Raw genomic sequence first — 26,883 nt, 5'->3', positions numbered from 1 at the left:
AGAAGAAAGCAGCAAGCAGACACAGACTTCCAGGCAGGGGCAGAACACGGGGCACAGAGAGAAGCACAGTAACAGAAGCAGAGTAGGAAGAAAGCAACACCAGGTTCAAAATGCAGGCCACGGGGTTGGAATGGGAAGCATAGGAAGAGAGCTGCTCAGGCTTCAGTGAACTGCACTGGAGAGGTTACGTTAGATAAACTAAGTTTTCTTAAGAGCAGCTTTAACTCAACAGCCTTGGAAGGAGTATTTGTGGCAGCACCAAGGAAATGGGCATATTTGATTAAGATCCATACCAGGTTTCTCCCATATTCTTAAATCATGTTAGAGATGCGTTAGTCACACCAGTGCAGCCAGTCACTCCAAACAACCTGGACTAGGCAGCCTTCTTTCTAAATCCGGGAGGTCATTTCCCAGGAAACGTTGTGCCGCGTTTGTCAGAGGGCAGCGTGTCCCCACACAGCTGAAGTGTGCTGCCCCCCGGTGTCAGACTGTGCAGCCACATTTCCAGTTCTTGACCCAACAGCCATCCTTATTTGCACAACACAAAGTTAGGAACATGGATTTTAAAAGAAAACTGTCTATTCTGGGCAGATGCATTTTGCTTCTCTTCTGCTGCTCTCTGCTGTATGAAGTCGAGGTAGAAAAGTTTTTTTCAGAGCTGCATGTCAGTCACTAACAGATAAGCAATTTCTGCCAACCACTCTGATCGCATTTACCTCAAACCTTAGCTGAGAATGTGTTTTCCACGGGTTTGAGGTGTAAACACTACCTGTTTCACATCAAATAATGCACAGAGAAGAAAGCCTGCAGATGCACACAGCAACACTGCTACTAAAAGTCAGGGACTGTCAGTGACCATTGGGCTGGTCAACAGATTTCTCTAGCATGCCTAAGACAAGCATTTGATATAGACCCACTCGTCCAAGTGGCTTCCCCAACAGTTTAGAGCGACAAAGGAGAATGATCTAATTTGAGTCACCAAGAGAATGTCATTACGATCACATGATTATTCAAGTGATCAGGCCAGATAGGACAGAATTAGCCAGGCCAATGGTTCAGATTTCTCTGCCAGGAGTCCGAGTCTTAAAATAGCCAAGGCACTATTGCCAGCCACCTACCTGAACAGCTGGTTATTATCACCTGCGCTTTCCTCTGAAACCTTCTGCCAAGCCTGACCTACAGCCAACAGCAGCAGAGAGTGTTTCATCTCAGACAGTAGAAGATCAAGACTAAATGCATGCCACAAAACCCAAACTGGAATTTCTGCAGGTCTCAGATCTGCAATATAATCCAAATTCCAATTGCACAGTCAAACTGCATCTTCAAATGGCACTGGCTATCTGCAGTCAGCTACGACAGGCTATGTCACAACAAGACTAAATCTTGACACACAACAAAAAGCTTCACTCAATTCTCTGAACTCGTACTACTGTTAAGAAAACCCTGCCTTCCCATTCCTGGCTCACCCACCCAGAGGTTTATCACAATATTGCGATGTGCTTATCACCCCCTGAAGCAGAAGATATCCTTGCTTCATGCAGGCAGTGAAATTAAAATACAGTGACAACATACTGCAGGGCCCAAAGGACAAGAGAACTCCTAATACAGCCCAGACTGCATCTTCTCAAAAAGCCTTGCTCACTCCGAGAACAGCTGCACATAACCTACTTTTCACCATTTGCTCCTCTCCACAGTTCAGCAAGAAGTCCCCCTAAAAGCAGCCACACTTTGCAAGTCCTCGAGCACTTTCTGAACCAGGCAACAGCACATTTATGGCACACAAAACCCCAGAGAATTACCAAGTTACCTTTGCCTGGTGAGCCCAGAGGTAAAGCAGTACGTCAGTACGTGCACACCTGGAACCTCTGCAGCGTGAAATGCTTCTCAGAAGTGCGCAAGGAATGAAAGCGTAGCTGTGACTCTGGCTAAGCCACCAGCCAACAGAACAGTCACCCTACATCCTCCACAGTAGGCTACACTCTCAAACACAAATCTTTTGCCTGCATAGGGAAAGGAATGGGAATCTTGAACGCAAGTGACTTCAGCCATCTTCCTCCATCTCTTCTCACCACCCTCCTAATCCCAGTCCTTTCCAAGTCCTCCTCTGCAACCACTCCACATCCTGTCAAAGGCCGAGTTTCCCAGTCACTGCTGAAAGCAAGGCTGAAAGGCACTGGCTTGCTCAGGCAGCGTGGTATTCTGCCTCTGCCCTGGACAGTACAGGCAGATCTTGACTGATCATAAACAGGAGATGAAATTCAAGGTATGTCTTCCTTGGGGAAAAAAATCCCGCACCTCTATTTGTCTAACTATGTGAGAACTCGCACGAAACGCAGACATTCAGTTAAACAGAAGAACCACTACAAAGAGCCAACACAGTTGTAAAACGGTTAATTTTTTTTTTTTTTATAACCTGTCATTAATGAGAAACGTAAGATACAGCCCACATCAGCAAATTCTGAATGGACAGCCTCACATTTTCTTTCAAAACAGTGAGTGATAGAGCCAAGATACAGAATTAACTGAAGGTTCTGGCACGACTGTAGGCGTGTCACAGCACAGGCACTTGTGAGCACAAAGTGAAGAACATCTTCAAAGGCAGAGAAGACCATAGGTCCCCTGATGTCTAAGCAGGAGGGGGAGGATTTGTGAATAGATTCCTTGCCTAGGAAAGGCTGAAACAGTCTAGTCAAGACGAACTGAGCCAGGGCAGCAGAACCACTAGAAGCTCCACCTTGCCAGTTTTTGAGTTGAGGAAAAACACAGCTACAGCCATCAAAATTTTAAGCCTAATTCTGTTTCTTCAGGTTCGGTCTTTTTCTTGGATGTTTCTTTGGTCTCTGCACAGCATTGTTAACACTGGCAGGGGGCAGTCTGAGAGTTATTTCATTGTCCTCTGCGTCATCATCCACCTGAGAAGCTTTCCGGCGCTCGAGCACTGTTGGAGTACAGACTGGAGTAGGATCCTGAAGAGATCAGAAAAGCATGATTCATTGCAAAGCATCTGCCAGAGAAAAGTTGTCACTGCCTCTGTGGTACCACAAGGCACCTCAGCCCAGCTCTCCTTCAGAACTTCCATGTTAGGGAAAATTGTTTTCTTGTTATAACTAGCTATTTTTGTAGACAGTATTTCTTCAGACAAAAGTGTCATCTTCAAAAAAGTGTATGTGAAAGGCAAGTGTAAATTAAATCACATTTTCTAACACATCATTATGCACATTTTCTTTCTAAACTTTGTATTTCCTGACTCAAAGCACTAAGAAAGCCAAGAGGAGAAGAATCAGGTTAAAAAAAAAAAAAAAAGTGTATTTGAGACTGGCATACAGAAATGCCACACTCAGGCCCAAAACTGAGCTGAAACATCCCAGCTTCATTATCTCAGTGAGTTCTCAGAACTCAATTGACTGAATGTATGAGTTATCCTGTCTTGCTCACAACCAGCCCTGTCCCAATTATCAAGAGTAAATCAGTAACATTAAAAAAAAAAACCACAAACCAAACCAAACTCACAACAGTGATAAAACAAAACAGAAATGTTAATACCTGACAGACTTTTCAGACTGTCAGTGCCCCAAATCTCAGCCCTGATGGCCTGAGCTTTCCTTTCATCCTACTACTAGTTTTAGCTGGCTTTAGTTTTCAAAATACTGGAATACCATCCCAGGAGACCACGAGGGAGGAGGGACAGTATAGTATGTAAATAGAGAGAGACAGCACTAGCACTAGACTGTATTAACAGTTCAACTTCTTTTTTGTCAAAGCAGGCTGGTATTATAACATAGCGCAGAGCAACAGGAGGATGCCAGCAAGATCATTTTGTACCAGCTTAAAGCACAGGTGTAGGTGGTGTTTAGGTGACTGTCCCCAGCACCCTGTGTTTCTCCAGCCTCCAGTTAGTGCTGCATTGCAAAAGCTGACAGCAGATACATCGCTGCCTGGATGCACCTCGGGACAAGCACTGCTAGTTTCAACACGCTGAGCAGAAGCCTTTGCTCCTAAATACTCCCACAGGAGAAAGAACTGAGAGGATCCAACCACCCTCCCCTGCTCAAGAGTGTTAATCTGTCTCAAAGGCGCTACTTTTGGCATAAAAATCTCTCGAGCAAATACCTTCCGGGTATTGAAATTAACATAAATAAACCAGCTGCAGATGTGAAACATCTGCCCCAGTGTGAATGGTGGGGCATGGTGCTGGGCACCACCAGGACTGTTCGGTCTTACCTGGCTGCTCAAAGAAATGTTCAGTTTTGACTTCTTGGATGTTTTAACTTTTCTTCTCTTTATGGAAAGCTCCTGTGCAGCCTAGGAAGAAAGACAGATCAGGTGGATCACTACAAACTTCCTTGTGTGAAGATGCAAACAGTCACTTAACGGTCTATTAGGTTTCTTTGCTTCATAACTACAAAATCTTTGCTACAGCAATTAGGTTTGAATTAATAGAATGACTTACAGTGCCACAGAGGTAACCTGGTTTGAATAAAAACACCCAAAGCAATGTAAAAAAAGCTGCTACTGTGCATTTTTAAAAAATGCCATGTTACACAGTATTGCTCAAAATTCAACTACTTCACCCAAGCTCTCTGCAAACAAGCAACACGCTTGGTTAACATAGGCAGGGTCAACGGATGGAAGCTCTAGTCTTGGGACCTGCCTTCAAATACCTACCCTGCCAAAGCCTCCCCCCACAGGGCTTGGGCAAAGCCCCTGTCACTCTTCTGTGATCTGCAGACAAACATGAAAACCACAGAATATCCAACTGTTTACACTAACAGAAGAAAAGGAACATCTTCCCTTTGCTGTTACTTATTTACCTCTCTAAAAGTACACCTACACATACATACAGCACAATCCAGCAAGAGCACTACACTAACTTCCAGGAGGTAAGTCTCCCTGGTGCTCTAGCTCTTTTACCAGTTCCACACAAAACACACGATTTTCTTGTATTTAGCACAACCTTAGAAACATGTTGTGCATAAAACACTCATTGAAACGATGCCAAACTTACAAATCCTGGGAAGTCATAATCGAACCCCTTTTCAGCCAGCCTCTTCCGTAAAAGTTTCTCCTTTCGCAGCAGTCGCTTTGTCATCTTTGCCTTCTGAACAAGTGAACGTATCCTATTGTACCGCCTGACCGCTGGCTGAGAAGGCTTCCGAAATATTTTGTCACTGTTTTTGAAGAGGTTTTCATGGACCCTTTCAGGAGATATGAACTGACCTGTATGATAAACATATGACATCAAGTTATAGCAGAGCTACTCTTCTCACCAAATGTACTCAGATAATGCAATTCGGTTCTCATTATAACATTATCCACTGCTACAGCAGAGCAAAATTATGGTATTTTATGAATACAGAGGATTCAAAGCAACCAAATACTCATTAGTAAGAGAACTGATAATGGATGGATGGAAGAAAAGAATGCTTTTTCAGTTTCACCCAGAAAACAGAGAAACTTGTTTTTCAAAAGTTGATGTATATATAGCTCATAATCCTTTACAAAGCAAGTGTTACCATGTCTGAGAAACTCACTCATTTAATTAATCTTTTAATCGAAAAAGCCCCTTATGTCTAACTACACAGACAGGAGCTGCAACAGTTACAAATGACAAAGAATATCCATGTTAAAGGAACTGCTTCCACAGCAAACCCCACTGCTCCCTGAGACCTCATGTTATGCGATCACACAATCAGCATTATCAGCCTAGACGAAAAACAGCAGTAGCGACCAAAAGGCTACTGAGGATGTTCTTTACACATGAAGAAAAGGAAGACAAGCTCAGCCTCACAGAAAACCCTTCTGGGATGAAACTTTGTAAAAAAACCCTAAGATTCTCCAAACAGTCCAAAAAAACCCACAAAAGTAACTATGAATTCCCTTTGCACATTAGAGGACTTACCCTTCAACTTATACTTACACTTCAGCAGTCTTTCAGAAAACAGGTAGTTGTTCATTGTGTCTGCAACAATCTTAGCCACGTCATCGGACTCAAACTCTATAAATCCGTAGCCTTTGCTAGCTCCAGTCTGCAAGCAGCGACAGAAAGAATCTGAAACAATGCTCCAATAATCGAAGAACCGTATTAAAATTATTTTTGCTTCCGAAGTCATAGCCCTTTCTCAGCTAAACACGAGTAATTTCATAAATTTCAGTGAAATCATGAAACGCACCAGATTTAGCCCTAAATTGGTATGGCATTATTCACAGTTATACATTTGCATACGAAACAAACCACTCACCAATACCTATTTGTTAAAAAAAAAGCTGCTCTGCGTTGCTGCTGTTCTGTTGTTGTTACAAAGCTTATACAGCAACATTATAATGCGATTATCAATCCAGAAATGAGAAGAAGTTAAATTTGTTGAGCACAAAGCAACAAGAAAGCTAAAACAGAGTCTCTTCCGTGACATTTCACATTCTACCTTGAATTAGTGTCTTCTAGCAACGCTTCTCATGTGAGTGTATCTACTTACGGGGAAAAAAGGGGCTACGTTAACTGTCGCTGAGGCTGCCTATTTGCAGTCCAGTCCAGAGACAACGCCTCGCACGCTGTCCGCCTGCCCGACAGTCGCTTTGGAAGTCTTGAGAGAAGCACGGTGCCCCCCTCCGCCCACGCCCGAGACTGCAACGAGGTTTTCCCCGACGGCGGAGCAGCAGGCAGGGGGGCAACGACAGACGGAGCCGCCGACGGCTCCGGAGGGAGGAGCTCGCTCCGCGCATCCACCCCGCGCCTGAGGAAGACGCCTCAGAGGCGGGGACCGCCCGGCCGAAGGCGGTCGGCTCTCGGGCACGGCCCCGGCGGCAGCAGCAGGGAGCAAACGGGCATGTTCGGACGCGCCCGGGTCTGTCTCCCGGCCAGCGGCGGAGACCGAGCGGCCGGGGCCGGGCCGGGGTTTTACCTTCTTACTCCTCGAGAGCCGGAGCCGCTTCACCGTCCCGAACTGCTCGAAGTACTCGTACATCTGCGGCTCGCAGAGCCCCCGCGGGAGGTGCCCCACGTACACCACGCCCGGCGTCAGCTCCTCCTGCGGGGCACAAGGCGGCCGCGTCAGGGCGGGCACGGAAAGGCCGGGCCAGGCCGGGCACGGAAGGGCCAGGCCGGGCACGGAAAGGCCAGGCCGGGCCGGGCTGGGCCGGGCCGGGCCGCCCCCGCCCCGGACGGGGCCCCGCTCACCTTGGCCGCCCGGTTGTTGCGGACCCGCTGCACCTTCTGCTGGAACTCGCGCTGCAGCCGCGGCTCCAGGGCCAGGAACGACGGTGCCGGTGCCGATACCGGTACCGGCGCGGCCGCCTCCGCCGACACGGCCTCGGCCACCGCCGCCGCCATGCTGCGCTCGCCGCCGCCGGAAGCGCGTCACTCCCCTCGCACGCGGTCTGGCGCGGCGGCAAGGGCGCGCAGGCGCAGAGCGGCGGGGCGCTGTCTCCTAGCAACAGGGCACGGCGCTGCCCACCGGCCCCCACCCGCACGACGTCGCGTAGCAACGCGGCGCCGTCACCGGGCGGCGGGGCCCTCGCGCGGCCCGGCGGGGCACCGGGAGGGGGGGCCCTGAAACACGGACACGCACAAACACACACACCCGTCCCAGGGCGAGGAGCTCCCCGCGGGCACCCGCCCGCGCCGTCCCCTCCTGCCTCCTCCGGCCGCTCAGGCACCGCGCGGGGCAGGCCGGCGCGGCGCCGTCAGGCACGGCGCCGGGCAGCCCCCCCCCACGCCGGCGGCAGAGAAGGCCCCCTGCGGGCGCGGAAGGCCCCAGAGGCGGCGGCGGCGGGCACCATGTCGGTGAGCGACATGTTCATCGCGCTGCAGGGCGTCCTCACCGCCGACCAGGACATCCGCGAGGTGGGTGCGCGGCCGCGGCCGGGGAGCGCGGGGCCTGGCCCGGCCCGGCCCGGCCTGACGGCGCCCTGTGTCCGCAGGAGATCCGGAAGGTGGTGCAGGCGCTGGAGCAGACGGCCCGGGAGATCCTGACGCTGCTGCAGGGCGTGCACCAGGGAGCCGGCTTCCAGGACAGTGAGTCCCGCACGGCCGCCTGCACCCGGCGGTAGCGCCGCGCTCCGCCGTCCCCGGGGGAGCGGGGAGAAGCCGGTGGGGCGGGGAGCACCCCCAGGGTACGCGGGTCCCTCCCTCGCGAGCGCCCCTCTTCCGTGGGCGCTCCTGCGGTGTCCTGTCCTGTCCTGTCCTGCTCTGCGTGGGCTTCTGAGAGGCTGCGGGGGCAGCTGGGAGGTTTCGAGCCGGACGGGCAGAAAAGCTGCCGTTCGCCCTGAGGAAGCGCCGTCCCTCCCCTTTCTCCCCTCCCCAGCTCGGCGCTCCCCCGCCCCAGCGCAGAAGAGCGTGTGCTGCTTTCCGGGTTGCTGAATTGGATCGTAGGTTTCCCTCTAAGTGACACGCACAATGGTTTTACCGTCACCTGTTGGGCCTTTGTCTCTGTATCCCCTTCCTCATCTCTTCATCCCACCCCCCAAAAAACCGTGATCCTGAACTCTCCGGGGGTGTTCAGGATGGTGTGGGAACGCGGGGCGGGGGTCTTTAGTCAGGTCTGTATGAGACCAGCTCTGTGTGCGCGCACATATAAAATGTGCTTAATGTTGCAAAATACAAAGGGGATTTGGAAAGGCTGATAAAGCAGGAGCTGTCCTTGATGCGTGCTTGAGTGGCAACTGGAATTGTTCTGCTATTTTTGAGGTTTGGGTTGTAGCTAGCCTGGTTCCTTGCTTTCAGTCCAGATTTAAGATGCTTGACAGAATGTTCCTGGGCCAACCCATTTGCTCCAGGGCATGAGAACAGGACTATGGACCTAGATGTCAAATGTGCTCTTTCTGCTCCCCCATCCCCATTTTTTCAACTTACTGGTGAAACTACTGGAGTAAACAGGGTTTGGGGTTTTTTTTTCCCTTAAATATGCGCCTTTTTTTTCAAGTCAATTAATATCTCCTGAGAAGAAGCAACTATTCTGACTTTCCTGGAAGCTCTGGAGAGGAATTTGGTAAGGGAAGAAACCTGTCAGGCCACTATCTAAGGGTGAATAGAAGACTAAACCTCACCAGGTGCTGTTTTATTCACCTGCAGAGCTGACTGGTTGTAACCAGCCTGGTGACATTCACCAGCACACTCGTGCTGGAGGCCTGGGATCCCTCTGGCCTCTGACAGGGTACATGTTTAGCAATGTGCAACACCTGAGGTTTGACCTCTGCTGGCAAGTGCAACTTCTACCTACTTAGGAAATGTGGCAGTGCTAAAAATCAGGACTGCTAATTAGTTAATTTACACAAGCATACACTCATTTTCTAAGCTGAGTAAACCTGTGGATGTTGTGACAGTTGTTTTGTGTGGGTATCGACTTCAGGAGTTGCTTTCCAGCATTTAATAGTAGAGACCTGTGTCTGGCTTGGTGTGTTTTCACTTGATTTTTAATTCCAGGAGACAGCTGGTCCTGGAACTTGCAGAGTCTGAGAAGAGATTTGGAATAGTTAAAGTTAATAAATAAATAAATAAATCAGCTTATAATTCTTGTAATACCAAAGATAATGAATACATGCTTAATAGGTTAGGAGTTAACTCATGATAATAGACCTGTCAGTTTGTCATCAGTTACAAGCATAATAAAGTCAGTCAATAAATGTTTAGATTAATAAAGGTTTACAGCAGAATAATATAATGCCAATTAACGGAAGGATTGTTAGGGGGATAAGTAGCACTTGTCAGATGTCACGTATTTAGACTACAGTTTTATTTGATAATGATTGTAGTTTGGCAGTGTAGTGAGCTTAAATGGCTTACTACAGCATCTCACCATTTGAGTTGTTACCGCATTTTTACTAAGAAACTAGAATGATTCTTCTTTTGTAGATTAAAGAGGGATAAAAGATGACTCTTGTAACTGTGAAAGAGAGGATTATTCATTGCAACAGAGTTCTGGCTAGACTTTGTAGCATCAAGATTTTTTAGCCTTATATTTATTTACTCCAAGATGTAAGAAAAACTATTAACACTATTAATAAACTACATTGAACTATAAAAATAATAAATCATAAATAAACTAGTAACTAATTAAAAAAGCAGAAATACTATTAATTATGGCAAGTTCACAGGTGACAGAGTAACTAATGATGCTCAGTGACCGCAGCTGTATTGCTGAGGATGGTTTAAGCTGGTGCTGCTGCCAGCAGAAGCTGCATTGCTTGTTGTACCCCCCTCCCTTGTGCCAGCCTGAGTGGGAGAAGACTGACTTTCTCCTGCAGCCTGCTGGTTGATCCTTTGTAATTATTCTTGCATCATCAGTTGAGGTACAGTGATGAAAACTCAAGGAGACAACAGAGAGCCAGTGGAAACGGGGAAAGGATTTGCACCAGGCTGAGCAATCTGTTGTACCAAAGAGAAGGGTCAGGGTTCTCTGGGGACTTAAAATACCTCTTGGCTAAACTTGTTGTCATTGAGTTTTTCATCTAACCGCTTTTACTGTGGGGCAGCCAGCTACCCACAGACAACAGCTGTTTCACGGTGCCGGCTTCTCTGTGGTCTCTCCCTGCACGGAGCCACGAGACTGCGTTTAGCTGTGGGATAAGCGCTTTCGGTTGTAGCCTTTATTCAGCAGTGGGGAAGGGAAGGAAAACCAGCAGAGCCTCAGGCCAGCAGCCTCCAGAACAGGTTTAGAAGGTCTCTCTTTCAGCTCCCTCTGCTCCCTGTTCAAAATGGAGTTTGAGAACTGCTCAGAAAGCTGTTCAGGGCAGCGTGTGCTGCAGCCTGCACTGCAGCCTGCTGTTAGCTGACACGAGTCTGAGTGACAGGTAGGGTCTTCGGAGGCTGAAAGTCAATTTAGTATGTCTTTGCTCATGAAATATGTTGTGTTAAGTTTAGCAAAACATCAGTGGTGATATGCAAGGATGCACGAGCATAGTTTGAAGTTGGGGGGAGGTTATGTGTGTATTGTTGGGTGCTGTTGTCTGAAATGATACAGTAAAGATTGTTCATTTTTGTCACAGGTTCCTTTGGCAGAAGCCAAAATGCAAGTCTGTGCCTTACTCTGTCCCCAGCTGCCACATGACAGCTTACACAACTGAGGCAGAGACTGTAGTTTGAGGACGGTGTTGAAAGGGCAGCTGTCAGTGAGCTTCACACATTTCCTTCATTCTGGCTGCCACACAGAGCACTTTCACCTTCTGCTTCTGGAAGCGTTTATTTTTAAGTGCTCCTTTTTTTTTTTTGTACATGGAATTAATGTTTTATTAATTGAAAGTAGCTTTTAAACACACTGAAGTGACTAGTGGGGCTTGTTTGATAAAAATCATTCATTGTAGCTTTCAGATTTAGCTTCTATGGATTTTGTATAGAAGTTAGGATTGTTTAAACATCATGATGCAGGAGGGCCTGTCAGGTCGTGACCAGGGTTGCTGAGAAGGCTGCAGTTAAGAAGTACGGGTTTGATTAGTTCTGTCAGACCCTGGTACTGTGGGTGCAGCGTGGTTGTAAGTCGTATCAATAAACGGGAGGTGGCAGTGGGTGGTATGTGAACAAGAGACCATATATCTGCAGAGGTGTAACATATTGGACAGTTTCTTCAAATAATCACTTGAAAGCAGGAAATGCAGTTTCCTGAAAGGATGTTGCACCTCATCTAACCTAACTGTGATTGATAAGAAAAAATATTATAAGATTTTAAAATGGAGAAAGAAAAGTTGCTTTTACTTTGATTGTACGAGTCGTTTGGCGGCACTGCTTGGTGTGTGTGCTTTCTTTGGGGCCAACTGTGTGCAGTATGCTTCTGTTGCGTGTGATCCGGTTGTTGCTGGTTTTCTAAACCACTGCACTGGGGTGCTCTACAGAACATCATATTTCTCTCTTTACAACACCTGTACAACCCAACTAGATGGCCCCTTTCTCTTAATCTGTCCACACAGCTAAAACTAAAAATGTCCTGTTACCAGCTCACGCCTGATCTCTGCTGCGTCCCTCCTCCTGCAGTGCCACTCCAGAGTGCTGCTGCATGGGTGAGCTTGTAGCATCGGGCTTTAACTGTGTCACTGCTCCTGCTGGCTCCCTCCCTTGCCCCCGGGATCTGTTGCCATAGTCTCAGCTCTTCTACATTTACAGACCCTCAGATGAAATTGCCCCTCTGCTACCTCAGATGAGGTCTTACATTCAACACCTTTTTCAGCCTTTCTCCATTTCTACTTGTCATCTCTCCTTCAGCATTGCTTGTTTGTCGCCCTGCTCAGCGTGTCGCCAGGCTCTTTTGCTTGTTGGTTCATTCCACAGACAAACACCACATCAACTCTGTGTTCCTCTGTTCCTGCCTCCATCCGTTTGTATCCCCCATTGCCTCTTGGTCTGTAGGTTGTGTGACCTTTCCAGTGTTTTCCTCTGTCAGTGCCCATTACAGAACAGGTTCTTTATCCATGATGTAAGTTTAGCAGTGATTCTTAAACAACACTGGGGCATCTTGGCTGAAGTTCGAACCTAAGGACTAGAGCAGATTAGACAGCCCAAAACTCAGGAGTATTTCTTCTCTACCTGTGTGACTCCTGGTATGACAACGAATATTTCTTAGATTGATTCCAATGTCAGCAGACTATCTTGGACAACAAAGGAGCATATACAGCGCTGTCTACACTAGAAAACTCTCTGTTCACGAAACCCTGTTCTCTGTCAAGTATTGAATGTTGCACCATTTCTTTTTCAGTACCAAAGAAATGTCAGAAGGCTCGTGAACACTTTGGTACAGTGAGAACCCAGCTGGAATCCCTGAAGACCAAGTTTCCTGCTGATCAGTATTACAGGTGTGCAGGATCACACGCAGCCAGACACGGATATGGGAATTACCTGGGCATATTTGGCATCATTACTTTGGAAGAATGATTTAAAGGTTTATGGGCCGAATGCTTCTTTCTGTTTGAAAAGTAAACCATGGTAGAGAAGTGTGAGGTTTTTTGTCAGCATAGATAAAAAATGCTTTTGTTCAAACCCTCTATTTATAACTTTTCACTAAAAATATCCAGCATTTAATTCTTTTTCTAGAAACTTTTTTAAAAAAGAAAAAGGAAACTTTAAGAAATTTATATTCTATTGGAACTGCCCTTCTTTCTGGGAGCAGCGCATTTGCTGCTCCATTAATTTCAGTAAAGTTGTTAGGTTTGGGGCATTTCTGAAAACAGAGCTCTAAATCTGTCATGAAATGGCTGCTTGATACTGCAGATACTAAATGAAGTTGTCACCTTTGTGTTTTGTTGCTGCCAGAAGGGGACAGTGTCTAGCAAGAACATTTCAAAGAACAAGAATCTTGTCAGCTCAAATCTGTTGAGGGAAGACGGGAGGGAAAGCCCTGGTTGTCTTGTGGGCACGACAACCTGAAAAACTCCACAAACTGAGTAGGTGTGTGAGATGTGCAATCAATGCTAGTGTCCAGCATAGTATCCAGGGGGTGAAGTTCTGGAGTACCAAGGAGATGACTTTAAGCTGGTGTCATTTTGATAAGCCAAAAATATTGCAAAGTGCTATGTGTAAGGGTGGAAAACATAATATATACATAATGTATGCTTGTTGCCTAACTCTCCAGTAATAGATGTTACTTACTTATGCCTTGACTTGGTGTTTTCTTCAACAGATTTCATGAGCACTGGAGGTTTGTGCTTCAGCGGTTGGTGTTTCTGGCAGCATTTGTAGTCTACTTGGAGTCAGAAACGTTAGTGACCCGAGAAGCTGTCGCAGAAATACTTGGGAGTAAGTTAATGTTGTAACTGAAGAGAAAAAGCATGTGATGTTTTTAGACATTGTAGCTTTCAGAGGTACAGGGAAACAGCAGAACTTCATTTCTTGCCAAGAAACAGGTTCCAAAATTTATCTGGTATTTGATTTCATTATATAAACAACAAATTATTTTAGAAGGTGGAAATCAGCAAACCTAGTGTGAACAGAAGTATTTATTCATTAATAAGTTCTTCGTCAGTGAAGATTATTCATTCAAATTGCATAAATCTACCAAAAGGATAATACAAAGATGAGAGCTTATTTTTCTCGCTTTTGGCATTTTAAAACTGTGGAAAAAAGATTAAATTTTTATGCTGCAAGAGAATTGTGTCCTCCCAGAGCAAAGGATTTGAAAAAAAGATGAGGAAAATCTTTTTCTAAAAAAAGACTACAGCCCCCTCTCCTGTATATTGATGTAAATTCAGTTATTCTGTTGAATCAATTATAACCTGTTGCACATCCAGTTGAGGATGTACAAGTTGCTAAATCAAAAGGCTGACAAGAAGCAGTAATTGCATCACATACAGGAAAAGGCTGACTTTTATTTTGTAGTAGTATTTCATAAATTTGATATTTCAAATTAGCTCCAGTAAATAAATGTAATGTCAACTCGCTGGTTTTGCTCCTGTTTCGGTACCACCTGATTACCACTGTTTTTCATCTTAGTTGAAGCTGATCGAGAGCGGGGTTTTCACCTGGACATTGAAGACTATCTTTCTGGTGTATTAACTCTCGCCAGTGAGCTGGTAAGGAAGATATTCATGCATGTATTTGGATTGAAACTGACCTAAGAAAAAAAGTATTGTGTTTTCTAACTTTCCCAAGTTGTTCCTGGAAGTTATGACATGCAACACCTTGATCTGAACTTCTAGCAAACTGCCTCTCTGTATGCCAGAGTTGTTTCTCACTGATATTTTAAGATTTAAACTAGTTGCTTGATTGAAAATCCAGGATTGTTGTCAACAAAAAAAAGTAGATCCAAGTATAAATAATCTGACTGCCTGGAACACAACTGCTTCATTTGGTAAAGTAACTGATGGAACAGTGACTTCATTGGGGTGGGTTCCTCTGCTGATGTTCTCCTGGGTGTCTTCATCTCGTAGGCCAGACTGGCAGTGAACAGTGTCACGGCTGGTGACTATTCTCGCCCTCTCCGCATCTCAACTTTTATCAATGAGCTGGATTCTGGCTTCCGTCTCCTCAACCTGAAGAACGACTCCCTGAGGAAACGTTATGATGGCCTGAAATACGACGTCAAGAAAATTGAGGAAGTGGTTTACGACCTGTCGATCAGAGGACTCAATAAGGAGGCAACAGTTGGTGTGGGTGGAGAGAAATGAAAGATGCCTATTTTAACAGCATCATTGATTACCTCAGATGGTTGCCAATTTAGGAAGCATGCTAGCGAAGCCTTCCTACAGTAGTTTAGAAGAACTGCAGCTGAAAGCTGCTCTCTATTTTCTTACAAAAGGTGTAGTACGGGTGTTAGATCTCAAAATGTTTTGTAAAATCATGTCTAGATTAGGGCAGGAGGCTCTGTTTCCAGTGGAATTCCTCTGTCAAAACACACAGTGCCGTTCTGTGCACAGCAGCAATAGCAGTCAGTAACTCCCATGAGCTGAAATTCTCATTAGTTCTGTAGTGTTGCTTCACTGCTCTGGCAGTGATGTGCTTCAGCTGTCTCTGTTCATGCACCTTTAAAGATGTGTGCACAGATGCAGCTCAGTGCAGATACATGTGAAGTTTTAGAAAACACAATGTGTAAATATCTATACATTTTTTAAGACACTGATTTTTTTTGGCTTTTTGTTTCTTAAATTATCACCTATGTCAGTAAGTTGAACAGATTTGTGTAACTGTTTATTAACCAGACCTTTTTAAATGGCTTCTGTTAATGTATCCCCCTTAATTGAGAAATTAGTGAAAATATTCCTGAGAATTTCTCCATTGGAACTGGTGTATTGCACCTGGGCACACCTCTCGCTTTCTCTCTCCCCCCCCCCCCTTTTTTTTTTTACACCCCCTTTCCTTTCTTCCAAGATTTCTGTTGCCAGAGAGAGCAAGGTTTTCTCAAACATTTGCTTTCACTGGCTGGTATTTGTTTTACTGACATGAGTAAATGTTGAGTTTTAATATGATCATTTGCCTTGAGAACTCGGTATAACCAATTTTTTTTTTTAACTACCAAGGTTTCCGAATAGAGAAGTGTTAGCTGATAAACTGTAGGTATTGTCTAAGTTTTAACAACCTATATAGGCCACAACTGTACCTGTGTCCTGGGTTTAAAAAAAAAAAGACACCAAAACTATCATTCATGTAGAAAAATGTTTGTATCTTCAGAAAAGGGGAAATTACTCATTTCAGATCCATTGCATGTAAGAAGCTTGCAAACACCAACAGCCTCTTTCATTTATGTAAATGGACAGACTCGTACCTCCCGGTGTGTTTGTTCTCTTGTCCTAAATGACTTTTGAGTTTTGCCATTCTTCTACTTCTGGTGGTGCAGGAGGGTTAAGGAGAAAAACTAACTTAGGAGGAGGAATATTTCCAGAGGATGAAGACAAACAGTCAAGTTTACATGGGGTTTGTTAGTGTTTCATTTTGTTAGCAAAGATTTCCCACCGTTTCAGTTATGGTTTTGTTTATTGGAAGAAAATGGTTTCTTGGTTATTTTGGCCAATAAAAGCTGTTCTTTGATTTTGGCCATTTGGTAACTCTGCCTGTTGTCTGATTATCTGTTGTTATTTGTTTCCTTTCCTGGGAGCCTACTCTGAAGTATGACAATTTAAATTCAGCCTTGAGCTGTACTTGGACAATAACAGAATTCCTCACTTTGGCTGTATGCTGTTCAATGGTGCACTCTTACCTGCTGGCGAGTGGAGCCTAAGTCAAGCTGCAAACAGATTTCATGGGCTTTTTTTTATTTTTAATTTTGACCTATTTCACCAAGTAAAACAGGAGAGATATGGAGGAATTTATCATTACCAAATCCAAGATGTGGCAAGATCCATCTTCAGAGCGTCTTGTACTCTCATGTTTGTCCTCATCCTTTGTATCTTATATCACGTAACATAGGGAGATGGTAATAACCCTCTCTCACAGCTGAAGAAAATGAGGGTCTAACTTCCTGAGCCCCACAGCAATGAGACCAGCTTTCAAAGTAGTTCATTGTTCTTCCCCTGTGGCACTGTTTGCTTCTTTCTCGCTTTAACCCTGTGGAGGTGGGAGGAGGGAAGGAGCTTAAGCCATTTCTGCTGCCAAAACCAGAGACTCGTGAAACAACACCCTCAGGCTCCGAGGCACAGCCATGCAGACCAAGGTCTCACAGGAAATGTGTGGGAGCAGGGGAATTAGAGAAAGGTTTCCTGAGCATCAGCCCGGTGTCTCTCAGGCTGGGGACTCCTGGCATGCGGAACTGGGATGTGAGGCCATGTGGTGGGGCAGGTTTCTGGTTGCAGGGCAGGTGTGTGTTGAGGCTTTGTGCTGGCTTGTGTCCCAGGTGCTCCAGTTGCATTTGATGATGCAACAGGTCTGCTTCCTGACATGGGATCCCATATGCGTAACGCAGCTTTTTGGTAGATCCTACATCTGCCAGCTCTTGCATCTTACATGGTTTCTGAGAGCTTGTGGAGATACAACAGTGCTGTGCCACAGGTGCAGCAGCACACATACTGTGGGAGGGACAACTGGAAGAGCAAGTTGCTTGCTTAGGGCTTGTAAAGTCTGCAAGGTGTGGGATCCTTCTGTGTAAGGCTCTGCGAAGAGCAAGTGCCTGAGAAAGAGACAAGCCAGTGTTGTGTTTCTGGAGGGTGTTTAGCAAACACCTCGTTTTTTCCTGTTCCTAGGTTTCGGAGAGCCTAGCATCTTCCTCTGGAGAAGCATTGTTTGCAAGAGCCAGGCCTCATAGTGCATTCCCAAGCTGGGTCTGGGGAAGGGAAAAGAAAACCACAAACTTTCTCCCTGGGCTGCAGCAGGGAAGGCTGGGGACATGCTTTTTGTAGCTTCCTCTGCACAGAGGTAGCCTGTAGGACCTTGTGGCCTTGATTGTGAATCTGCACATTACTCTGGTCCTAAATGGTAAATTGTGTTTCTGTCCTGGAGCTGGGAGCAGAGGGAAGAAGGGAAGACCCAGAGGGCCTTAAGTAGGGAGGGTCTCTTCACTGACCCTTCCCTCTCCCAGGGGTAAGGTGAACAGGTTAGCCAGCAGGGAATGGCAGTGAGAGAGGGAGCTCTGAGGACTGCAGAAGCTTGATGGCTCATGATGAATCAGACGCACTTGAACTCTGAACAAGTAACTCCTGTTGGTACTGAATGGACTGTCGCAGCGTGCACTGGCAGCTGGGAGGGGAGTGAGTCAGCGCAGGAGCACTGGAGACTCTGACTCAACAGCCAGCACGGCTGAGCCACTTCAGCCTGAAGTGTGTTCCAGGGAGCGTTTTCTTGGATTGTCTTTGTATTCACTCACTGGTTTGGTTTAGGGGTTTTTTTCCCATCTTGACATCATTTCTGTGGGTTTTCTTTATTTCAGTAAAAAGGGCACTTAAAGTTGATTAACTGCTCTTTATTTATAGCACTGCCTATTCAACGCCTGCAGATCAATGAAAGTGCTGACCTGAAACTGTTTGGGGAAATAAGGGTGAGCAGAGCTCTGTGGTACAGGTTGCAGAGTAGACGTTGGGGCTGTTGAACTGGGCTCTGTCTGTTGGAATTGATTAACTGCAGCCCCAGTCCATCCACCTCTTTCAACTGACACTTGTTAAAGGACACATTATCACTTCCAGACTGCCCGTTTCTGGTGCCAGCACAGGTCTTTGTGCAGTGAACTGGATCAGGAAACTGACCTAGCTGAAACAATTTTTATTTTTCAGCAGTGTTTGCTCCCAATCTGGTTCACTGCACAGTCCCGCACATGCTGTGCCAGTGTGTGGAGGGAGGCTTCTTCCTCTCCCTGCGGTGCCACCTTTAAGTGTTCACTGAGCTGTTAATGCTGCGCGGTAAACTGTCTGATTTTTCTTGCTTCTCGTTTTGTTGGGATTACCAAGGATTTTCTCTTTGGGTAAATAATTTGCCTTCATTTTCTGCGAAGTGATGACTTGGGTGCTATAGAGCCTCACTCGCATTTTTCAGCCAGTAAGGTCATTACACACCGAGGCAATTAAGGAGAGCAGAAAATGAACATGGATGACTCCTGGGGTCTCTGTGTGGGTATTGAACTGTTACTCATCAGCTGTCCATCTTCCCTCGTTATAGTACTGTCTGTTGCTGGATGCTGCGGTGCAACTGTACTAAAGTGTGTGTAGGGGCTGTTGAGAGAGCCTCCTGCCTGCTGAATTCATGGAGTGTCATTAAACAAGTGTTTGATTTTGAAAGGAATAGTCCGTTATGGTATGTATCTCCTGTACACATGCTGTGGGTCAGGTATGAATTCCTTGAAGATGGGTATCTCCTTGCAGGTTTCTCTGCCCATTTGTTTTCACTTCAAACGGCAGCATTTCTGGCTTGCTGTCATGGGAGGATTGCCCTGCCCAAGGGGAAAATGGCTGTCTGAAAACCAACCCTTTCTTGAAAGAAGAGGAATACACTCCTTGTCTGAATGCTTGTTCATCTGCACATTCACACTGTGAGTGTACAAATGTCTAACCTGCTCCTGTGGGGGAAAATGTAAGAACCTGCACCCTGCAAGGGTGCTGTCTGCTCCCCAGGAAGCCTGCTGGCTCCCATCCTGGTAGGGAGAGGTGTCTGTCTGCCTCTGGGTCTGCCCTGGGGCCCTGTGCAGCTCTTGCAGGCTTCTGTGAAGTCTGATGACCACCACAGCCTGCTGGAGACTTCAACAGGGACTGCAGAAAGCCTAAAGTGAAGAAAAAGCCTGAGATTTCAGCCCCTGTGAAATGGTCCAAGGCTGCAAATGCCTTGTGCTCTTTGCGTGGTTTGGTTACCCCAGCATCAGTCATGGGATCTGCTCCGTGACTTTCTTGTGACCTCCGGGTTCTCCACTCTCATCTGCCAGCCCTCCCCACAACACCCAGAGAGACATTTGATGTGGGTCCTCCCAAGGATGTGACTCTGGCATCACAAGGGAGGTTCCTGCGCTAGGAAGGAAGGGTTCAAAACCCCCTGGGGCTCCACTGCTGCAGAAAGAAAGGGTTCCTTTGCCTGCCTCTATACAGGGCACCTTCCCTGGGAGGGCTGTCTGCACTCTGGGTTGGCTCCTCTGCAGCTGAGATTGTTTCTCACAGATGCAAAGCCTGTGCCGGTGATCACACTGGGGCAGGATTTGAACTGGAGAGTTGCAAATTATCATTATATTCACCCCTGCTAATGGGCCTAGAGCCTAATGCCAGCTTTTCAACTTTTTCCAGCCATGCAACTGCTCCCAGTCAAGCCTTGGCAGAAACCTGTGCTGGCAGATGCTCTGCTTGGGTTCTGATTCCTCATTAGGGTTCTTCACTCTCTGTTGAAGAGGACCCTCTATGTTCCTTTCACTCAACTTTTCCATCCATGTTGTAGAAAGGTTTCCCTTAGGGAACCACCTTCAGCTTCCTGAGGGAGCTGTCTTTTTTCTAATGAGTGTCCTTGGGACTTGCCTGGAGTTTTTGGACTGTGCAGTGTTATTGTCAAAACTTTGATTTTTTTTTTTTTTTTTAAATTGCTTGTACCTGTCTCCAGTCATATTGATATTCTGCAGCAGCCTCTGTGAGAAATAAGGCAGTTCCTTTGTCTGCCTGATCAGTAAGACTTTTTGCTCTGTCATATTCCACTGTAGTGACAGAAGGTCACTCAACGATGACAGTGAGATCTTTGAATATTTATCTGATCTCTGGCAGGAAGACAGTTCCCTCCATTGCTTTTGGTTCCAGGTTTTTCCAATTTCAAGTCAGAGGATGTCAGCCTAATTCCAGATGAATCTCACCTGGTTCCCCAGCATGCATTGAAGAGACATGGCTGACATCACAAAATGAGAGTTACTACAGCTGCCTCATCCATGAGCCCTGAAGGGATACCTTTGACATGGTGCTAGAAGATTTTAATTATCTTCCCTTTGAGCATGTCATGGACAAGCAGGAGAGTGCAAGATTCACCAGAATCTCCTGCTGGAGATCTGCCTTCCTAGGACTTCAGCTCCATAATAGATTCACGTGCATTGAATAACTGAAGTTCCCCAAGTCAGGAGATCTGAGATGAACTCAGAGCTTTTTTTTCAGGATTTGGGATGTGCTGAGGTCAATCTCTCAGCCTCCAGTGACAGCTATGATAGCTTCCTGCTGCCAGGCCAAACCTGTTGTTCCCTTTCAGACGTGTTCTTGATCACATAGTGGAGACCCACACTGAATGCCCCTTCCCACTCCTCGCTTCTGTTACGGACAACCAGGAATGTACAAGATCACCATAAAAAAGATCTCTGTTCACCAAAGCAGAAGTCTCTGCCTTCTAAAGTATTTGCTCTGCATCTCCATGTGGTTTTTTTCAGGCTTTCCCACCTAGCCTGCTGACTCTTAAAGTAGCTTATTCCTTCTTTCCCTGGGACCTGATCTCACAGAGGGCTCTTAATCCAGTGTTGTGTCTTCTTGCGCATCTGCCTTCTGAGCTCAAAACTACATGGACTCTATGACAAAGACTGCCTTTTGTTGTTTTCCTGGTAAATAACCAGTAAGAGTCATCCTAAATTCTTGTTAAAGGTCATTCTGATAAATCAAGGGAGTAATCAACTTTCTCTTTTTTTCCCCTAACGTGGTACTTCCAGAGAGGTCTGCTTGTACTAGCCGAGTAAATTCAGTGGGCAGGAATCTTGAAAAGTAATCTTAGTATTGTCTGTCATGACAATGGAGAGGCATAAAAATATTACGGAGCCCTAGGACGGCCAGTTTGGAACAAATAATTGCTTTCTTGGCTTGCAGACAACCCTGTTCCTAAGCACCCTGGGTTATAATAGCATTTTGTCAGGTTTGTTAATCAGAAATGGAAAAATACAGCACAGCTAATCTCCAGGGCTGCCAAGATGTGTACATGTGATACTGAAAGACCTGGAGATGCCCAGGAGAGGGATCATCCAGTTCAGAAAGGTGCCTGAGGATTATGGAAACCTACTGCCTTGTCAGTGTGCTGACACTCCTCACCCCTCCTGTGCAGGCTCACCCCACGGCACAAGCGTTGCGGGGCCGCAGAGACTGTTCTGTGCTCGTGTTCCCTTTCAACACCTGTAATTTAAAGGCAGGTGAGCAGCTGAGTACACACCGGATACATAAAAGATAAATAACATTGGAAGCACAACCTCTGTCTAGTTTGACAGGTTCAACAATCAGGCTGTCACTTCCCATAGCAGGCTGTCCCAGATCAAAGAGCTTATTCTGTTCCCTGGCCACAGGTTTTTTAGGACAGGGCTACAGCAACAAGAACATGTCCTGCTCATAACTCAACACTCGGCGATTATTTATGGACCTTCTTTTGGGGAGAGTTTGCCTGGTTCAGAGGAAATACGTCGTGATTACTAGGAGCCTGGCAGGCAGGTGTTTCCTGTGATACCTAGAAAATCCCTGCATCTGACAAATTGAACAATCACCTAAACACAAGACTGATGCTAAATAGCAGACCTTTTACATATACTTATTGTTCTCTAATCTTTTTGAACAGCCAGGGTGACTGAAGGTATCTTGATTTAAAGATATGACTGCACAGAGAGTCCACGGCTGGTTTTCAGCATGAATTGATGTGGAAAAAATCACTGTGCTGGAAAGTAATTGAAAACTTTCCAGAAAGCCACAGCTTTCTGTGGCTGTGAAAACCACTCACTGTTTGGATAAATTAAGCTATTAGGCTTACTGTACTTACGCCTTCCCTTATCAAAACTGCCACTGGAGGTAATGAAGAGAAGGTAGCTGCGCCATTTTGATCTTGGGAGAGAAAACAAAGGTGCTACGAGCTGTTGCTTTTTGCATGTTAGGTGAACAGGGCTTGAAGTCTATTAGATGCAGATCTGTCATGACAGCATAAGAGAAATCTTCCTCCAGCAGCTGCTCTGCTTAGGCATCCATCTATTTGAAAAACAAACAACAAACTAAAAGCAATGCCTCATGCTCTTCACTGGCTATTCAGTACATATTTTGGGGGAACAATTTATTGTCTAACAACTAGAAATAGCTGGAAGGAATTCCAACTCACCTGAGGGAGTCGGGCTGCTGCCCCAGCAAGCATTTTGCCAGCTATTGCTTGCTACAGCGCTCAGCCGTGTGCTGCCACCCTCACATCTTGGGTAAGTGTTCGTAAAGCCTCCTGATGATGCAAAACCTCCCACTTCCTCAGGGACAAAATGAAGCACTAAAATGCTGGATGGTGCAGATGAAGAGAAAATCCAGCCAGCATGCACATGTCTCACTGCTGGTGTCTGCCTCAGTGCCTGGAGCAGCGTAACAAGCTCCAGCAGCTGTGGCAAGAGGACAAAGCACTGGGTACAGTTTGGAGGCCTGCTCAGATGTTGGGTCAGTGGTGACTTTACAAGACTAGGGCTACCTATGTGAGGGTAGCCTCTGTCCGCCTTCGTTTGCGCACTCACTGATGCTGGTTGATCTCTGGAGAAATTTGCTTGTGTGAATCATCCTGTAAAATAAATACCTGTAACAGAAATATTTTGTTGGTAGTGAATAATACTGATTGGCTTTGTCTTTACCCTGGGGGCCTGAAAGAACATTTACAGGCTGTCCTCCAAGATCCACCAACCAAGATTCAGGCTCCTTTAATTTAGCCTCTAGGGCTGTAATCTGGCCTTTGCTGTGTAAGTCACAGTGTGACATTTTGCTGATCTTGTAATCGCAAGGCCGCAGTCAGTGGTAATGTCAGGCTGAAAAGGTTAAACCCTGTGTGCCTTTTTACCATTGTTCAGCTTCAAGTCATTTCCCTGCTGAGGAACTGAGAGAGGCTGGACCTTATGGGGGAGCGCATTGTGGCCTCAGTTTCGGCTCTCACATCTGGTCTGCTGGGGCCTGACCTGCCCAGGCAGGACTGCGGCCAGAGCTTAAGATTTTGTGCCAGTCTGTTGTTGTCTAGTGAGAATTAGGGTAGCAGGCTTGTACTGTTCTTCCAGTCTCATTAGGAGTAGCCCCTGAATTCTGTTCAGGAGATCCAAAGAACAGATGTAGGCACATTGTTCACCTGAATGCCACCCAGGCTAAATGAAATATCTACTCCAGAATACAAATATTTAAAAAAATACCCACCTAAAGTCATTGAAACATAATTATTAAAACCTTTTATGTTACTCTACAGTACAATGTAAATTGTTCCTTTCAATTAAATTCTGAAATACACTAGATTACATCATTTAAATAATTGCAAACTTTTAAGTTCACTATAAGTGGTAGCAGAGCTATATTTACATACACTTCTGAGATATTTCAGATGCGGCATTATATTCTAGTCCCTAAGTCAGTTAAATAACAGACTTTCAGTGGGGGTATACTGCTCTTCCACAGGTTCTACGCATATTTGGGGTGTATGTCTCAGAGAGCAAGAACTCCTTTTATTCTTGTTTGCTTTTTTTCTTTTGCTGTGTGCATGCAGCTGAATCTGAGCAAATTGATACCTACTTGATTTGGATTAAAGATGAAAGACCTTTCTTTTTAAACAAGTATTTTGACTGAATATACAGAGGTGAATAATGAAATACAGTCCTTAGGAGTTGCGGTGGAAAACGTAATTGTCTCCAACTTTCATCCTCTGTTGCATAATACTGCACCTAATTTTGACCCTGACTTTACCTAATGCTGATGAAATACAGTCAGTGGTGGAAACCTCTCTCATGTTGTCAAGACTGGCTTTCAACACAAACCATGCAATGGCAAGCATCATACATCATTCTCCTGCAGTGCAATATTAACAAGTTAAACTCAGTATTTTCCTCCAGAGATCTGCTCCTCGAGGGAAGCCCATCTCTGTATGTACATCAGCCACAAACAGGTTGTGAGTCCTGAGCCTGGAGACCAGAATTAGGCTGTGATGCTTGCTTCCAGTGCTGCTAAGAGTCTTTGTGGGCCAGGCTCCTCCCTGTGTTGTCCATGGAGCAGAGCAAGTTCAAGCCACCAAGGCTCTAGATGGTCCTTGCACATGGCACTGGTCAAGCCAAGTCTCCCTGTGTGTTGCCTGTGCAGGACTTAGGGCCTGGTGTGAGGGGTGCTGATCATGATGTTGGGCAGCGCGTTGCGCCGCTTCTTCCAGGAGCCCAGCTCCCTCGAGTACCGCCTGATCTGCCTGAACCAGTGGTGAGTCCGTGCCCGGTCACTGTCCCGGAACACAAATGCCTCCCGCCTGATCTCAATGAGTTCAAAAGTGTCATCGCAGTCGGGATCAGTGGAGACAATGCAATTACTCAGCCTCAAGGGCTCCCTGAGCAAATGGAACTTCCCATTATTTTTGTCCCTGATGAGTACCAGCACGGCGTCCTTCACAGGCCCTGGCTCGGCTGATTCCAGGCTGGACTCGGACACACGCTTCATGTTCACCAGGAGGAGGACCTGCATGTTCTGGAACTTCAGGGTCTTGCTGCCTTTTTTCACCCACTGGCCATCGGGGGGCTGGGCCAGCTGCAGAGACCCCTCCATCACAAATCGTGTTTCCTCCCGCAGCCAGCCTACAGTTTTGAGGGCAGTTTCTCTCATCTCGATGTTGATGACTTCCCTCTTCTTCTTGCTGTCCTGGCGAAAGGATCGGAGGGTCCACGTGTTCCCCTCCTGCTTGGTTTTCATGTTGATGTGCTCCAGGTGGGACTCGATGCGGCTCTTGGCCTCCCGCAGGCTGCCATGATCTGGGTGGTACTCAGTGGTGGCCTTGATGATTCTGCTGAGCAGCAGTGGGTACTTAGTGACTCTTTGCAAAGGGGCCATCAGGAAGGACCTCAAGTTCATCCGCCGCAGTGCTGTGTTGTCATTCTGGGAGACATTGAGGAATATTCTGCAGAGATTTAAGAAGAGAGAATGAAATGGTGGCTGTTCTGCCAGCAGATGCTGTAATCCTAAATGCAAATGGACAATGTGGTGCTGACAGCTGCTGACAGCACCACAGCCCCCCCTCTGGTTTTAACAGCCTTGTGAATTCTGTCTTCTCAAAAACTAACAACAATTTCTGCAGCTGTGTTCAGCTGCAGAACAGCAATGAGGTGCCTGGGACACTAGCATGTAACATCCTAGCAGTCTTCTGTTAAATCGTTGTAAAACAACGAGGGTGTGATCTTTCTCTGGTACACACTGACATAGGCCTGAGGCAGATACATCAGCTTATATCAGATTACATTCATTTGTAGCTCCTTTCATCATTAGATTACAAAGCACGCCAAACAAGAATTTGGTACTGCCATCATTTTAAGCTGTTGCAGTGGAGAGAAGTGACTCGCCTGATGCCCAATAGGGCTACAAATGGGAAATAAATTCAAATCATGCATGCTTCACACAGTGGCTTTCCCCAATGGAAATCCAAATCATGCTCTAGTGCAGCGACAGAGAGCTGTTCTCAGCTGGGTGTTACTTGGTGATAGTTCAGTGCAGTGGTCAGTGGGCAAATACTGCTATCACAAAATACAGTACACCACTGGGGACCAACTGGCTGCCTCAGTGGAGATGATAACAAGGATTGAATATCTTTTGGAGAATAAATTACTCTCCTCACTCCAGGAGAGAGCAGCTCGTCACTGAAGACCATTATCATCAAAACTTTGATCTAGTTGAGCTGCCAAAGGCTTCAGCCTCAGCCTGGTGCCTTCCTGTCCCCAAAACCTGGAAGAATACACTCAGCCCTTTTCTCACCTGAGCAACTCTTTCTCCTTCTCCAGTGCGTTGAGCATATTCACAGAGGAGGACTGCTGAAGACAGTAGGTCTGAAAGGCTGGCAACATGTTGACGAACTCTAGAAACACTTCGCCAATGCACACGGTCATCAGGTCGTCATCACCCTACAAGCATGCAATACAGCCCCTGCTGGGTTAGTTCAGGAGAGGCACAAACACAGAGCCTGCATTCAGTCCTATCAGCATGCACCTACTGCAGGATCTGGTGAACACCAGACCAAAGGTGGATCTGGGCTCAGCCCTCCTGGTGGAAAGGCAGTCCCTGCAGGTCTGGAGGGAAGCAGTGCGTGGGGAGGGGAAGGAAAGCTGATCTAAC

At 46.4% G+C, this 26,883-nt stretch overlaps 3 protein-coding genes across 5 annotated transcripts in view; 1 reads left to right on the top strand and 2 right to left on the bottom strand.

Moving 5' to 3' along the window:
• Window positions 1-2,379: 2,379 nt before the first annotated feature.
• On the bottom strand, window positions 2,380-7,361 carry NIFK (nucleolar protein interacting with the FHA domain of MKI67). Its single transcript, XM_069780990.1, has 6 exons — window positions 7,175-7,361; window positions 6,900-7,025; window positions 5,918-6,026; window positions 5,006-5,217; window positions 4,222-4,302; window positions 2,380-2,966 (listed from the first exon to the last, which is right to left on the bottom strand). The coding sequence occupies exons 1-6, from the start codon at window positions 7,325-7,327 to the stop codon at window positions 2,790-2,792; spliced, it is 858 nt and encodes a 285-aa protein (XP_069637091.1). The 5' UTR covers window positions 7,328-7,361; the 3' UTR covers window positions 2,380-2,789.
• Window positions 7,362-7,698: 337 nt separating this feature from the next.
• On the top strand, window positions 7,699-16,455 carry TSN (translin). Its single transcript, XM_069780991.1, has 6 exons — window positions 7,699-7,840; window positions 7,918-8,011; window positions 12,678-12,774; window positions 13,599-13,714; window positions 14,408-14,487; window positions 14,845-16,455. The coding sequence occupies exons 1-6, from the start codon at window positions 7,775-7,777 to the stop codon at window positions 15,079-15,081; spliced, it is 690 nt and encodes a 229-aa protein (XP_069637092.1). The 5' UTR covers window positions 7,699-7,774; the 3' UTR covers window positions 15,082-16,455.
• Window positions 16,456-23,966: 7,511 nt separating this feature from the next.
• LOC104319484 (uncharacterized) overlaps window positions 23,967-26,883 on the bottom strand; it is a 47,842-nt gene continuing 44,925 nt past the window's right edge. For all 3 annotated transcript variants that reach the window (XM_069780987.1, XM_069780989.1, XM_069780988.1), the window contains 2 exons: window positions 26,527-26,672; window positions 23,967-25,678 (listed from right to left, as the gene is read on the bottom strand). In XM_069780987.1, the coding sequence (XP_069637088.1) occupies window positions 24,883-25,678; window positions 26,527-26,672 (942 nt within the window). In that variant the 3' untranslated portion in view covers window positions 23,967-24,882. The remainder of the gene's footprint in view (window positions 25,679-26,526; window positions 26,673-26,883) is intronic.

Source organism: Haliaeetus albicilla, chromosome 4 (assembly GCF_947461875.1).
Source record: "Haliaeetus albicilla chromosome 4, bHalAlb1.1, whole genome shotgun sequence".
NCBI classification, from domain to species: Eukaryota; Metazoa; Chordata; class Aves; order Accipitriformes; family Accipitridae; genus Haliaeetus; species Haliaeetus albicilla.
Note: the sequence above shows the minus strand (reverse complement) of the source record. Positions and strands in the feature narration are given on the sequence as shown.